Genomic DNA, 15,351 nt, shown 5'->3' on the forward strand with positions numbered 1-15,351 from the left:
CCCTTTCCTTTGCCCCACTTCCCTCCGTCCTATCCAAAGCAGGGGCATCCCTAGGTCCCTAACCCTAACCCATTCATCCTTGGGAGCCCAAGGGTTGTAGGGGGAGCTTTGCCCCCTACCTTAGATGCCCCCCCTCCAGCAACCATGGCCCCATCACTAGCCTCTTGAAGAAGGAAGAAATAGATTCCCACAGATTCTCTACAGTCTCGCTATTCAAAATGTGGGCCATGGACCAGAAGCATCAACATCACCTAGAAACTTGTTAGAAATTCAAATGAATGGTCTCACCCTAGATCTGCTGAGTCAGAACATCTGCGTGTTTTAGCAAGTGTTTTCTTTTATACCTTCTAGAGTCAGAATGACAGCTCTACACGGTCTCCATCGTACCCTGCACGGGGGAGTACACAACGTTTTCTGCCTTTAGAGCTCCGGCTTCTGACATTAGAGCTCGCATAACGCCCCGACTCCTGACAACCCACCTTTCCCAACTCCACGCGTCCTGCTTCTGAAACTACAACTCCCACAATGCCCAGAGGCGTCCCTTTACGCGACTACATCTCCCAAGGTGTTTCGCGAGCCATACCACCATCATCGCGCCCACTCTCTCCGACATCATCGGGACTACAACTCCCACAACGCTCGGCGGCAAAACTACCGCCCCCAGAGGCTCCAGACCCGCGACACGTCCGCTGCCGCTCCGCTGGGTGAGGCCAGGCTCGGGCGGGTCCCGCGGGGTGTGCAGGGCCTCAGGCTCGTTACAGCGGTTCTTCCCCTCATAGCACAGACATGGCGGCCGAGAAGGACCAGCAGAAGGATGCCGAGGTGGAAGGGCTGAGCGCCACGTGAGCAAGCTTGGTCTAGCCCCCCTGACCGAGACCCGGGAGTCCTGGTCCCCCGCCCCTTCCTCCCTGGGGTCCTAGGAATCCCGGCCTCCAGACACATGAGTCTGGGCCCCTGGTGTCCTCTTCGAGGACTCTGGAGTCTGGGCCCTCAGCCCCTTTCTCCCCGGGAATCCAGGAGTCTGGGACCATATCTTCCCCAGAACCCCGGAGTCCGGCCCCCCTCGGTCCTCTTCTTGCTCGAGGGTCCGGGTTCCATCCCGGTCTATCGCTGACCTGGCCCCGCACCCACCAGGACCCTGCTGCCGAAACTGATTCCGTCCGGCGCAGGCCGTGAGTGGCTGGAGCGGCGCCGTGCGACCATCCGGCCCTGGGGCTCCTTCGTGGACCAGCGGCGCTTCTCGCGGCCCCGCAACCTGGGCGAGCTGTGCCAGCGCCTCGTACGCAACGTGGAGTACTACCAGAGCAACTATGTGTTCGTGTTCCTGGGCCTTATCCTGTACTGTGTGTGAGTGCCTCTCCGGCCCGGCCCCGCGCCCACCAGGCTGCCCGGCCCGCACTGGCCGGCCCCGCCCTCAGCATTCGGCCCCTCCTCTCACTGGCCAGGCCCCGTCCCCATGGGGTAGCTCTGTCGGACCTTTTGACCGAAGGGCCAGGTCCCTACTCCCGCATCAGCCTGGCCAGGATTCAGTGTGACCAAATGTGACCTAGACTCCCCCGGCCCCAAGGACGTAGCCTGTCATCCGCCAGTGTAGAAGGTCAGGGCCTCCGTGTCGGGCCCAGTCCCAGCTGCCTGACGCATGCCTCCCTGCCCTCTTCCAGGGCGACATCCCCCATGCTGCTGGTGGCTCTGGCTGTCTTCTTTGGCGCTTGTTACATCCTCTACCTGCGCACGTTGCAGTCCAAGTTTGTGCTGATGGGTGAGAAATCCCCTGCCCTCCTCAAATCCTGGTCTCTTGGAATGCAAGCCTTTGACTCCAAACCTAAGTCCTTGTGAACCCAAATCTGCCCAAGCCTAGATTTACACAAGATCCCCCAAACTCAATCCCTTAAAGTCTCAGACACACCGGATGCTTCCACCCACTCTCAGCCCCCCAAATTGCTATTCCCCAAGCCCGGAAGATATCCCAGAACCCACCCCCACCTGCTCCTGTCCCTTAAACCTTCTCCTTCCCTCTCCCTCCTCCCTTACCTCCTGCCAAAGGCATCAGCTGCAGGTACCCACATTGGACACCAGGTGGCGACCTTACACTGGCCTATAGCTCTGCTACCCTTTCCTGCTTCCTGGGGTGGAAGTGGAGAAATCTTGGGACTTCTCAGAGAGGGAAGCTGAGGCCTGTGGCTCATGTGGTCCCAGACTGGCACCAAGCACCACTGAGAAGAAAGAGGGGCCTGAGTTCCCAAGTAGGGGAAGCTCAAGGTTTGGAGCGGGGATAAGGGGGAATTGGGATCAGACAAACAGGTAGAGCTAAGACAGAATCCTTCAGAAGCCTGCCAGTTTTGTACATGACACAGGTGGGCTGGGTGGAGGGGCATGTCGAGCAAGCCCAGGGCATGGAGGGAGTGCCTGGGGCATAGACGTGACGTGGCTTCAGCCACTGCTGCCACCAGGGCCTGCAGACCCGACCTTACAGTCTGCCTTGAGAAGGCAGACATCTGTACAGCCCTCCCTCAGTGTGCACAGGGGATTGTTCCAGGAGCTCCCGTGGAGGCCAGAATCTACAGATGCTCATGTCCCTTGTAAAAAATGACGAAGAACAATGATCCATGGGTTTCCATCCAAGGATACAGAGGACTGACTGTATTGTTTTGTGAAATCATCCAGGGACTTCCCTGGCGGTCCAGTAGTTAAGACTCCAAGCTCCCAATGCAGGGGGCCCAGGTTTCATCCCTCGTCAGGGAACTAAGATCCCGCGTGCCGCACAACACAGCCCCCCCCCCCAAAAAAAAACGAACGAAAGAAAAATCATCCAGTTTCTCAGTCAGCCACAAATCAAATCAAATTCTTGTGGAATAATATGCAGACTCAAAAGATACATCCATGTGTCAGACTTGGCCCTTAGGCCACCAGTTGGAGACTCTAGGTCTACGGGAGTGCAGGTTGGAGCAGGAGAGGTGTAGTCTGGGGAAAGGGAGGCTGCGAGCTTCCTAGTAGAAGTGGGGTTGGAGGGTGGCGAGGGGACTGAGGAAGGCCCCTTGTATTCCCATGGACAGTGGGTGGGGACATTGGAGACACGGTGGGGCCCATGGACTTGGAGGGCCTTGGCACGAGGAGTTTAGATCCTGAGGCTCCTGGACAATCTGGTGTCTTGTGACACCAGATTGGTGGCGGGGCGGTGGGGGGCGGGTATCAGGGGTTACTCTGGGAGAGGGCATGAGTATCAGAACAGCTGCCCCAGTGCCGTCTGCCCCCAGGCCGAGAGGTGAGCCCAGCCCATCAGTATGCTCTGGCTGGGACCGTCTCCTTCCCCTTCTTCTGGCTGGCTGGCGCGGGCTCCGCCGTCTTCTGGGTCCTGGGTGAGTACAGGGTCTGGGTAGCGCTGTGGGCAGTGGGGGCCAGGTGAGGCAGCCAGGCCCTGAACTGCCCGTTTTCTTGCAGGAGCCACCCTCGTGGTCATCGGCTCCCACGCCGCCTTCCATCAGGTGGAGGCCGTGGACGGGGTGGAGCTGCAAATGGAACCTGTGTGAGGCGGCTTCAGGGACCTGCCAGCCTCCCAGGCCAGCTAGCTGCCCTGTCCCCGTTCACCCCCGTCCTGCTCGGCTCTGCAGGTCTGGCCAAAGGCCCCCTTCCCATTACAAGCCCAGGGAGGGACTCCAACTTCGGAAATAAAACTGTTAACAGTCGTTCAGCTAATATTCTCCCAGGGTCTTCTGGGGGTCTGTGCCGGGTGATGCTGGGATCCTGCAGAGGCCAAGAAGGTGGGGAGCGAGTGCGCCACGGGCATGGTGGGAGGAGGGTGATGGAAAATAGGCAAGATGGATGACAGATATGATAGGACGGCCAGTGATGACAAGTTCTAAGGAGGAGAAAAGAGTATGCCAGGGGCCCCGAGACCACCCCCATATTCGGTGATTTGCTAGGAGGACTCAGGACTCGGTATCTAGTTGTAGTCACAGATGTGATTTTTTTTTTTTAAGCTAATGAATTGCCACTTACTGGGGCTTTATTTTATTTTATTTTTAATTCATTTATTTTTGGCCACGTTGAGTCTTCGTTGCTTGCTGTGCGCGGGCTTTCTCTAGTTGTGGCAAGCGGGGGCTACTCTTCGTTGCGGTGCGCGGGCTTCTCATTGCGGTGGCTTCTCTTGTGGAGCATGGGCTCTAGGCATGCGGGCTTCAGTAGTTGTGGCACGTGGGCTCAGTAGTTGTGGCTCATGGGCTCTAGAGTGCAGGTTCAGTAGTTGTGGCACATGGGCTTAGTTGCTCGGCAGCATGTGGGATCTTCTCGGACCGGGGATCGAACCCCTGTCCCCTGCATTGGCAGGCAGATTCTCAACCACTGCACCACCAGGGAAGCCCCCAGATGTGATTTGTTATCATGAAAGACTATGAAGCAAAATCAGCAAAGGAAGAAGGCACATGGGGCGAAATCCAAAGGAAACCAGGCACGAGCTGCCCAGAGTCCTCTCCCAGTGGAGTCACCTGGATTGAGTGTAATACCCCCAGCAGTGAAATGTTGTCTTCGGGGAAGCTCATTTGAGACTTAGTACCCAGAAGGAAAGCAGTTGTTCAGCATAAACAACATCGTTTGCACAAACAGTTTAGACCCGAGAGCCACTCTTTCAGGGAGTGGTGAGAACCTGGCTGAAACCCAGGTTCCCAGATACCAGCCAAGGGCCACTACGCAAGCAGGCCTCTCTAAGGACAGCAGTCTTGGGCCTACTCTGTTAACTCTTCCTCATAGAGAAAGTTCTGGAGATGAGTTATAGTTTAAAGAAGACCTCCCTGAGATGATGTTGAATGAAGACTTAAATTGAGTGAGGGAGCCGCCGCAGATCTTTTGGAGGAAGAATGTTCTGGACAGAGGAAGCAGCAGCTGCAAAGGCCCAGGGACAGCACTGTGCCCGGAGGTTTGAGGAACAGCAAGGAGGCCGGTATGGCTGAAGCAGATGGTGGTGGGTCGGGGGGGCTTTGGTTTTCCTGAGTGAGGTGAGAGTGAGGCAATTTGCTTTTCATCGTAACTTGAAGGCTGCTGTGTGGGACCGCTGACAAAGGAGAAATGCACGTGGTAGGGAAAGCACTTGGCAGGTGTGACAGGAAAGTGAGGTGACAGGTAGGGTCTGAAAAGCTACTTCAGATGGGGCTGGTCTGGGAGCGCTCTCCCAGGAGGTGGCATTTCAGTGAGCTCTGAGGGAGGCGGAGCCAGCCACAGGAAGAACTGTGCGCTGAGTGGCCTAAACAGAGGTACAGCCAGTGCCCAGGCCTGGCAGTGCCATCCCCTGGCCTCCCCAACTTCGTGTCTCATCACCAAAACTCACCGGTTTATCGTTCATTCAGCAAGTGTTTATCGAGGGCCCGCTGAGCGCTCAACATTGTTCTGGAATCCTGTCACATATGGTGGCCGCCAGCCACATGTGGCTACTGAGTACTTGAAACATGGCTGGTCCAGATTGAGATGTGCTGTGAGTGTAAAATACCCACCAGATTTCAAAGACTTAGTAGGAAAAGGGTGTAAAATATCTCGTTAATAATTTTGTGTATTGGTTATGTGTCGGAAGGCTAATCTGCTGGATATGCCAGGGTAAGTTATTATGTTCACCTTTTTCTTTTACTTTTTAAAATGTAATTAGGTAGAAAACACAGGGGACTTTCCTGGCAGTCCAATGGTTAGGACTCCACGCTTCCATGGCAGGGGGCACAGGTTTGATCCCTGGTCAGGGAACTAAGATCCCGCATGCCATGTGGTGTGGCCAGAAAAAAAAAAAGAAAGAAAATACAACATTACGTCTGTAGCTCATATCCTGTTTCTACTGGACACACTGGCTTAGATGCTGGGGAACCAGCGGCGCCACAAACAGACGAGGCCCGCATTCATGAGCCAAGCAGCAGCCAGCAGGGAGCTCTCAGCGAAGCCAATGAAACAGGTGAGGCTGGAGGGTAGCTGGGGAAGGAGGGACTCGCTTAGAGTGGAGGGGCAGGGCCTTGCTGGGCAATGAGGAGGAGATTGCCCCTCAGAGGTCTGGGGGAAGAGTATTCCAGCCCGAGGGAACTGCAAGTGCAAAGGCCCTGAGGTAGGACCTGCCCAGTGACAAGGCAACACTGTGGCTGGGGTGAAGGGAGTGACATAGGAGATGATGGTGGGGAGGATGTTGGAGACGAGATGAGGCAGGACCTGCGAGCCACGGGAGGCCTTTGGATTTTAGCTTAAGGTGATGTGGAACTGTGGAAGGCTGGCTTTTGAGCAGGGGAGGGACAGGGTCAGGTGTGAACCTTAGAAATCTCTCTCTGAGGGACTTCCCCGGCGGTCCAGTGATTGGGACTCCACGCTTCCACGGCAGGGGGCACGGGTTCAATCCCTCATCGGGGAACTAAGGTCCTGCAAGCCGTGCAGCACGGGCAAAAAAAAAAGAAGAAGAAGAAGAAAAAGAAATATCCCTTCGGTGTCGTGTGGGGGATGGGCTGGAAGGAGTGAGACCAGGGAGGATGAGCCAGGTTGGGGAGGATGAGCCAGGTTGGGGAAGATGAGGCGGGGCGTGGAACGGAAAGGACGGACAGGAAGGCAGATTCAGGAAGATGAGGGTGGGCGCTTGGCCACTGACCTGCGTCGGAGCTGTGTGGGAGAGGGCAGGCAAGGGTGAGCCCCGCACTTCTGGCAAAATGGGAAGATGAGGGGGCTTGGGTGTCTGGGATCACTCTGTTCCCAGTCACCAGGGGCGCACTTCCAGGGGCTGCCACCAGAGGGCAGAAAAGTGCTTCCTCCAGACCTTCTCCAGGGAGGGAGCCAGGGATGGACTTGTCCTAGCCGAGGAGACGTGGGGTGCCTGAGGAGGAGAGTCTACTCAGAGGCCAGGGTCCCAATCCCAACTTGGGGGTGGCAGAGGGCATTTAGTTTGTTAATCCAGCTGCCAGTATTCCCAGGGGAGACTGCCGTCGGGGTGGGTGGTCACTCCGTCCAGTTTCCATTGCAGGGCCTGGAGTCAATGGGGTCAGGCTGACTTGTTTGGAGGTAACAGAGGCCAGGGGCCCAAGGACCTGGGACTGAGATCCCTGGGGCAAGGGGTCAGCAGCCTGGGTCCGGGGGTTGGTGGTGGGAGGCTGAGACTCAGGCCAGAGGCCTAATCGGGAGGTGACTAACTCCAGGTCCTAACTGATGTTGAGACCAGAAGCTTCCATGGGGGTGGGCAGAACCGGGGGGCCACTTCCCTCTCTGTCCCTTCCTGAATGACCTGGGGGTTGAGAGTTTGGGTTTTGGGAAAGAGAAACTGGGGGCTTGGTGTCTCGTCAAGGGACCAAAAGTCTGGTTGTCTATTTTGGTGATAGAGGCTGGGGGTCCAGTTAGCTGGTTGGAGTGACAGATGGGGGCTCTGGCTGTCAACTTCATGATTAAAGAGTCCGTGGGCCCAGGTTTGGGGTGACAGGGACAAGGGATCTACTTGTCCAGTGTAGAGTGACAGAGTCAGGGAGGGCCTGCATCTCATGCGGGGTGTCAGACTGGCCATCTGATTGTCTTGTTTGGGGTGACAGCTTGGAGTCCAGTCTCTGGTTTGAGGAGAAGTTGGGGATCTTTTATCAACTTTGAGGTCATTTATCTAGCTTGGGGTGACAGACTGGGATTCCTGAGGACACTGGGAGTCCAGGGCCCTAGTTTGCGATAACAAGGTAGGGTGTCCCCTGGGTTCGAAACACCCTGATCAGGGTCTGATTGTTTCTTGAGGTGTCAGAGACAGGAACACTGTCTGGTTGGTGGTGACAGAGCCTGGGGATCCTGTTGTGTAATTTGGGACACCAGAGATTGGGGGGGTTCTCTGCCCAGTATGAAGTGACCGCAACTAGGAGATTTTTTTTTTTTTTTTGATAACACTTGCTTTTCTTTTTTGGCTGTGCCACGCGGCTTGTGGGATCTCAGTTCCCCAACCAGGGATTGAACCCCTGGGCCAAGGCAGTGAAAGCACCAAATCCTAACCACTAGACCACCAGGGAACTCCCTAGGAGATCATTTTTTGTAGTTTGGAGAATGTCTGCTTGTCCTGTTTGAGGCTGAAAACACTGGGTCGTCTAGTTCTCAGATTTTAAGTGACAGATTTAGGACTCTTTTGTCTGGCTGGGAGTGACAGAGACCGGAGTTGGAGGTGTCAGATACTGGGGTTCTTGTCAAGGTTGGGGTGATGGGGACTAGTCTGGGGTGACAGACCGGGGGTCTTATTGTCTAGTTTTCGGTGACCAAGACTGGGCCCTGGAGTTTCCTTAGGGGTAGGGTATCAGATTTGGCGTCTAATCTTTTTTGGGGTGACAGAATGATAGTCTGATTGTTAGGCTGAGATATCAAAATCCTGAGGTTTGGGATATCAGATTGAAGTTTCAGTTTCTAGTTTGGAGCAACAGAAATCGGGGGTCTGGTGAACTCCACTGGGGTGTCTGAGACTTGTGGTCTGGCTATTCCTTTTGGGGTGCCGGAAACACAAGGCCGATTGTCTAGCTTGGGGTTATAGAGACCAAGGGACTGGTTATCTAGTTTAGGGTGATGACACTGGGGTTGGGGTGCTGGTCTGGGGTGAAAGACATTGGGGTGACCATTTGGCTAGTTTGAAGAAGCAGACAGTACAGGTCTGGTTGCCTAGTTTGGGTGACAGACTGACTGGGCTCCTGTTTGGCTCGGGAAGCAGAGACCAGGGATGCCGCTGTCATGAGGTTTCAGAGGACCGTGGGGTATCTTTGTTTAGTGTGAAGTGCCAGAGCCTGGGGGTCCAGATGTCTTGTTTGGGACATCAGAAGTGAGGGCTCATGTGTCTAGATTGAAGTGGCAGAGACCAGAGGTTCTGGGATTCAGGACCCGGCTTGGGGCGACAGAGACTAGGAGGTTAGTTGTCTAGTTTGTGATGACAGAGATTAGGGCTCAGTTGTCCAGTGTGGGATGAAATGACTGAGCTCTGGGGTCTCATTTAGGGTGACGTAGAATGGGAGTTTGCTCGTCTAGTCTGGCATGAGTGGGACCAGGGGTCTGGTGGTCCAGTTTGGGATGACAGACCGGAGTTTGATTGACAAGGTGAAGGCTACACAGGCTGTGGGGTCAGGTCTCTAGTTTGAGGTGACATTTATGTACCCAGGTGCCCAAAGTGGAGTGACAGAGCCTAGAGGTACCGTTGTCTTGTTTCAGGGGGGAGGGGCAAAGACTGGGTCCCAGGGCATCCTTGGGGTGTCAGAGACTGAGGGTTTGGTTGTATCCTTTTGTGGGGAAAAAACTGGGTCCCAGGGACATTCAGTTGACGCACTCTGGAGGTCTGGTTGCCTAGTTTTGTGGGACAGAGATTAGGGTTCTGGGTGTATTTGGAGTGACAGACTGGGATCTGGCTGTTGAGTGGCAACTTGGGGGTACTAAGGAGTATTTGGGGGTTTGGCTGTGGGCCTGTTACCTAGTTTTGTGGATCACAAACTGGGGTCCCAGGGTGTATTTGGGGTGACAGACTAGGGACATGGTTGTCTGGTTTTCAGAGGACAGATGCCATGGTCCCAGGGTGTATTGGGGGTGACAGAATGGGGGTCTGGTGGTCTAGTTTTGGAGGTCAGAGACTGGGGTCCCAGAGTATATTTGCGGAGACAGAGACCGGGGTCTGGTTGTCAAGTTTGCTCGGATGTTGACTAGGATCTCAGAGAGCATTTGGGGTGGCAGAGATTGAAGTCTGTCTCGTTTTGTGGAACAAGGACTCAGGTCCCAGAGCATGCCTGGGGTGACAGAGCTTGGGGTCTGGTTCTAATTTCATGTGACAGGGGCTGAGGTCCCGGGGAGCATTTGGGATGACAAAGCCGGCTATGTGGTCGTCTATTTTGTAGGACTGAGAGACTGGCATCCCAGGATGTTTTGGGGGTGACAGACTGGTTAAGACCAGGGGTATGGTCTGCGTGGGGGATTGGGTGCTCAGCTTGTTAACTGGTGGAGAGAGTTTGAGTGCTGGTTGTCTAGTTTGATGTTGCAGCCTTTTTTTTTTTAAATTAATTAATTAATTAAGTTATTTTGGCCGCACTGGGTCTTTGTTGCAGCACGAGGGCTCTTCGTTGCGGTGCGTGGGCCCTAGAGCGCGTGGGCTCAGTAGTTGCAGTGCACGGGCTTAACTGTGGCATGTGGGATCTTAGCCCCCCGACCGGGGATCGAACCCGTGCCCCCTGCACTGGGAGCGCAGTCTTAACCACTGGACCACCAGGGAAGTCCCTGGTGTTGCAGACTTTATTCATCCATTGTCATGTTTGGGGTGACAGAAACTATAGGTCTAGTTGCCCAGATTGGGTGACAGAAACTGTTGGTCTTGATTTCTAATTTGGGGTAAGGACTGGAGTCTTTTGTCCAGTTTGGGTGGACATTAATTGGGGTTCAGTTGTCCATTTGGGGGAGACAGCTACTGGGATCAGTTGTCTAGTTTGAGGTGATAAGACCAGGTGTCCAAGGGGACATGGGTGGGGGGATACCATCTCTCAGTTCCAGGGGACAGAGACTACCTGTCCCTGGGTCTGGAGCCAATTCATGTGAACAGTGGTTCAGTTTAGGGTGACAGAAACTGTGTGAGGCCAGTCATCTACTTTGGGATGATAGAGTTGGGGTTTCACAATCTGTTTGGGGGTGATGGGATGGGGTAACCGAGATTGGGGGTGTTGGTGAACAGTTGGAAAGAATTTTTTTTAAGTCTTTACTGAGTTTGTTACAATATTGCTTCTGAGGCATGTGGGATCTTAGCTCCCCGACCAGGGATCGAACCCGCACCCCTTGCACTGGAAGGCGAAGTCTTAACCACTGGACCACCAGGGAAGTCCCCCTATTGGAAAGAATTGAGATGGGGGACTAGCTTGCCTCCTTTGGATGACAGAGACCAAGGGTACCTTGTTGGGGTGTCAGAGACTAGAGTTCTGCTAGTCTACTTCGGGATGACAGATGGGGACTCAGTTGTCTAGTCTGGGGAGACACAAACTGGGGATCCAGTGGCCCAATTTGAGATGACACACGGCATCGTGGAGATTGGTTATATTTTCATACTAAGGGTCTGGTGCTCTGTTTGGGGTGGTGTGACCAGGGGTGTGGGGACCTAGTTTCCCACGTCAGAGATTAGGGTCCAGGGCCTAGTCTGGGCCGTTAGGCCAGGAATCTGACTCTGTAGAGGGTGGCAAGACGGGGGCCAGCTGTGTAGCTTGGGGCACAGGGACTGGGGTTGTGGTTGTGCCCTTTGGTAAGACAGAAGATCACCAGTTTTAGTCTGAGGAGGCAGGAACTGTCATTCCAGTCCTCTAGTTTGGGGTGCAGAGCCTGGGGACGTGGTGCGTTCCAAATGCTGAGTCTGAGTGTGCTGGCACCTGAGTGTTCCTGGGGTGACTGAGTCAGGGGTCTCCTGTGCCCAGGCGTGGGGTCCCTGGACAAGTGTAGATTTCTGAGTAAGCGTGGCCTGGGTGTGGAGCCCCGTTTGGGGGTTACAGAAGCTGGGAGTCTGGGCATTTGGAACCTGAGAGGTCAGGACCTCAGGGCCCAGGATCCACTTGAGGGGTGCTTGATTGGGTTTGGGGATGTCTGTGACACAAAGGGCCAAGGGCTTTCAAGGCTGGGATATCTCAACACGTGGGTGTGGAGGTGATGGACACTGGGGCAGAGACACCCAGCGTGGGGAGGATTGAGGACAGGGCCCGAATGCAGGTCTGAGGCGGGGGGTGGGCTCTCTGAGGCTGGCGCACAGTGGGCTATGGGGCTTTCTGGCTCGGGGGGGGTTCGGCTGCCTTAGTCTTTTTTTTTTTTTTTTTTTTTGCTGTACGCGGGCCTCTCACTGTTGTGGCCTCTCCCGTTGCGGAGCACAGGCTCCGGACGCGCAGGCCCAGCGGCCATGGCTCACGGGCCCAGCAGCTCCGCGGCATGTGGGATCTTCCCGGACCGGGGCACGAACCCGTGTCCCCTGCATCGGCAGGCGGACTCCCAACCACTGCGCCACCAGGGAAGCCCCAGCTGCCTTAGTCTTAGTCAAACACAACAGGGTCCTGAGGGTCAAAGTCTAGATTGGGGCACATGGTTATGGTGGTCAAGTGCATTGTTGCAGGTGATGAAAACTGGGGACGCAGATCCCTACTTGGGGGGGATACTGAATTTGGGGTGACCGGAGTCCCTCCTGCCGAGTTCTGGTGCTCGTGAGCCCACATTCCTGATGGGTGCCTAAAGCCAGGCTCTAGATCTGTGACAGTGCAGACCTACATGGGGGCTGGAGGGGGCCACGGAGGCCTGCATTAGTGCTGACAGCGGGGGCCTAGCTGGTGACACAGGAGGGGCCTCCTGGGGTGCTTCCCCTGTCAAGCCTGGCTGAGTCTGGAGACTCAGCTGTCCAGTTGAGAGTGACTGGTCTGGGGTTTAGTGGTGACCACACTTGGCAGCCCATATGCTCATTTTGGGGTCCTGTTGATTACTTTAGAGCTGACTGCAGTTTGGGGCTCGCTGAGCCTGGGTGTCCCACACCCTGGTTTGGGGGTATCTGACACCGAGAGGCCAGATGGCGAGCTTGTGGGTGACTAGCCGTGGGGTTCAGATGCTCTTCTGAGAGAGACTCACTGTGGCTTTACCGACTGCGGGGCCCTGAAGGTAAACTTAGGGGTGAGACTGGTCTGCATTCTAATTTGAGGATTAAGGCTGGGGCCCTAAATGCTAAATTAGAGGTGACTTACCCTGGTGTCCAGATGGGAGGTTCTGGGGCTGGGGGACCCAGAGCCCTAGTCTGGGGATAGCTGAGGCAAGCTACTCAGATGTCTAGTTTAGGGGGAGCCTCATACGGGCTGCCCGGATGCTGAGGTTGAGATGACCAATGGGGAGTCCTAATGCCAGTTTGGGATGACGGCTGGAGCCCAGGTGTCAAGTTTGGCAGTGACCCCCTCAGTCAACTGCAACTGACTGTGTCTTCAGATGCCTCCCGGCGGGGGTGGGGGCGGTGGCTGTCATTCTTGTGTATCAGAAGCCTTGGACTTCCCTGGCGGTCCAGTGGTTAAGACTCTGCACTTCTACCACAGCGGGTGTGGGTTTGATTTCTGGTGGGAACTAGGGTCCTGCATGCCACTCGGCGTGGTCCAAAAAAAAGAAGAAGCCTAGTTTTGGGGGGCTTTAAGAGGGGGGACTAGCTGCCTAGTTGGGGATTATTAAGAGTTCCTAATACTTACATACAATTTGGGGTTCACTGAGCCTCAAGGCCTAGCTGCCAAGGTTTGAGGTAACTGTCACTGGGCTTCCTTGTACCTGGTTTAGGGGTGATGGAGTTTGGAGTTGCCTAGTATGGGGGTGTCTGAGGCTAATCACCCAGGTACCTAGTTAAGGGTTGACTGACACGGCGGCTTAGACCTTGGAGGGCCTAGATGCCTGGTTTAGGGGTGGCGTAATGGGGGCGGGTCTCAATACCTAGTTCGGGGTGAACTAACCTCTGGGCCCAGGTGCTGAGTTTAGGGTTTGCCAACTAGAGGGGCTCTAATGCTTATTTCATTTGGGAGGTACTGAGACCAGGGGCCCAGCTGCCTATTTTTGAGGTGTCTCAAAGTCAGGTGTCTGTGAGACTGTGGCGATGAGGTTGGAGGTTACTGCCCATGGCGGTTCCTGCTACTTATTTTAATGGTGACAGTGGCTGTGAATCCATGTACACGTTTTGGGGCTGAATGAGCCTCGGGGCCTAGTTAACAAATTTGGGGGTGACTGTGGGTCCCTGGTGTCGCGATTGTGGGTAATTGGGCTGAGATCCAGAAGTTTGATCTGGGGAATAGAGGCTAGTTTGGGGCACCTGACTGTGGGGTTCACATCCCTAGTTTGGGGGGTCACTGAGTTGAGGGATACAGAGGCTTGGCTTTCGGGGGGTTGAATTAGTCTCCTGTGGCTGGTAACAAACCAAGTGGCTTAAAACAGGAGTAATTTACTCCCTCGCAGTTCTGGAGGCCAGAAGTCCAAAATGAAGGTGTCAGCAGGGCTGCCATCCCTGCAAAGGCTCTAGGGGAGGATCCTTCCTTGCCTCTTCCTGGCTCCATCTTCACATGGCCTTCTCCTCTGAGGCTTCTCTTCAGTCTCCGTCTCATAAGGACATCACCGTCGTCATTGGGTTTAGGGCCACCCCAGGTAATGCAGGGTGGTCTCACCTGGAGATCTGTCACTTAATGACATCTTCAAAGACTCTTTACCAAATAATGTCACATTAGCAGGTTAGGACATGGACATCTTTTGGGGGGCCATCACAACCCACTACAGGGGTGTTTGAGGCAGGCACCCTAAATTCTGAGTTTGAATCTTTCTGATTATGGGGTTCCCAGAGTTTATTTTAGGATGACTGACCTTGAGGGTCAGTTCCAAATGCCTGACTAGGGGGTGCTTGGCTTGATTTGCCTACTATTAGGGTAACAGCCTATGAGATACTAATGGTTAGTGTAGGGGTAAGTGAAGGTTGGGGCCAGAGGTACAGTCTGGGGATCACTAAGCTTCAATGTCAGAGTCCTGTCTTTGGAGATGTCTGAGGTTGGGAGGCTAGCTGCCTAGTTTGTGGGTTAACTTATTAAGTTCCTAACTCTTAGGGGAGGGGAGGCGGAGGGAGCTCAGATGTGCATTTTAAGGGCAACTGATGATGGGGTTCCAGATGGCAAGTTGGAGAGCTAGTAAAGCTGCTTGTTCAAATGCCTGGGTTAAGGTTACCAATGCAAGGTCCAGATGCACGGTTTGGGGGTGATGGTAGAGACCTAGATGACTAGTGTCAAGGTGATTTGCTGGGGGGTTCCTGACCTTGTCTTAGTGGAAACTGAGTCTGGAGCCAACTGTCTAGTTTGTGGGAGTCTTAAGCTGGGTGGGGCCCAGATCCCAAGTTTGGATTAATTGAGTCTGGGGCTCCGGTTGTCAGGATTGGAGTTACTCAGTTTACGGGCGACTGAATTTCAGTCCCATTTCCCAGTTTGTGTTGAGAACAGCATTCATGCCCTGAGTGGGGTGACAGCGGCTGGGGGCCCATTTGTCTAGCTCATGGGTGACTTATCTCAAAGTCCTGATGTTTGTTTAGGGTTCAGTGAGGGAAGTCTAGGTGTGCCAACTTAGGGCCTCTGATGCTTAACTCTGGGGTGACTGAGTCTGAGGGAATAAATGTCTACTTTAGGGGTAACTTGTGGAGTTACTTATTTTGGGGTGACTGATCTAAGGCCCATCTCCCTTATCCTATCAGTGTCTTGGGCTGGAGGTTTGGGGTGAATGGGGCTGGGGCCCAGAACCCTCATTTGGGGGTGTCTGGGGCTGGGCCGTGCGTAGAATACGTTTCTGAGTTTGGGTAACTTTATATGGCCTGGGGTGGCTCAGCTCAAGGTATGGATCTGATCCTAGGGGTCTCCAGTC

The 15,351-nt window shown here is 54.6% G+C and overlaps 1 protein-coding gene across 1 annotated transcript; it reads left to right on the forward strand.

Moving 5' to 3' along the window:
• Positions 1 to 683: 683 nt before the first annotated feature.
• RABAC1 (Rab acceptor 1) lies at positions 684 to 3,683 on the forward strand. Its single transcript, XM_081217867.1, has 5 exons — positions 684 to 842; positions 1,135 to 1,347; positions 1,662 to 1,759; positions 3,255 to 3,356; positions 3,439 to 3,683. The coding sequence occupies exons 1-5, from the start codon at positions 787 to 789 to the stop codon at positions 3,525 to 3,527; spliced, it is 558 nt and encodes a 185-aa protein (XP_081073993.1). The 5' UTR covers positions 684 to 786; the 3' UTR covers positions 3,528 to 3,683.
• Positions 3,684 to 15,351: the final 11,668 nt, after the last annotated feature.

The sequence above is a fragment of the Mesoplodon bidens genome (assembly GCF_964165515.1).
Source record: "Mesoplodon bidens genome assembly, chromosome: 18".
Lineage (NCBI taxonomy): Eukaryota > Metazoa > Chordata > Mammalia > Artiodactyla > Ziphiidae > Mesoplodon > Mesoplodon bidens.

Excerpts from the sequence above, each read along its gene's own strand:
- RABAC1 (XM_081217867.1), top strand. The coding sequence starts at position 787 with ATGGCGGCCGAGAAGGACCAGCAGAAGGATGCCGAGGTGGAAGGGCTG. Across the intron at positions 843-1,134 it reads GTGGAAGGGCTGAGCGCCAC|GACCCTGCTGCCGAAACTGA; the intron begins GTGAGCAAGCTT and ends CGCACCCACCAG. Across the intron at positions 1,760-3,254 it reads GTCCAAGTTTGTGCTGATGG|GCCGAGAGGTGAGCCCAGCC; the intron begins GTGAGAAATCCC and ends GTCTGCCCCCAG.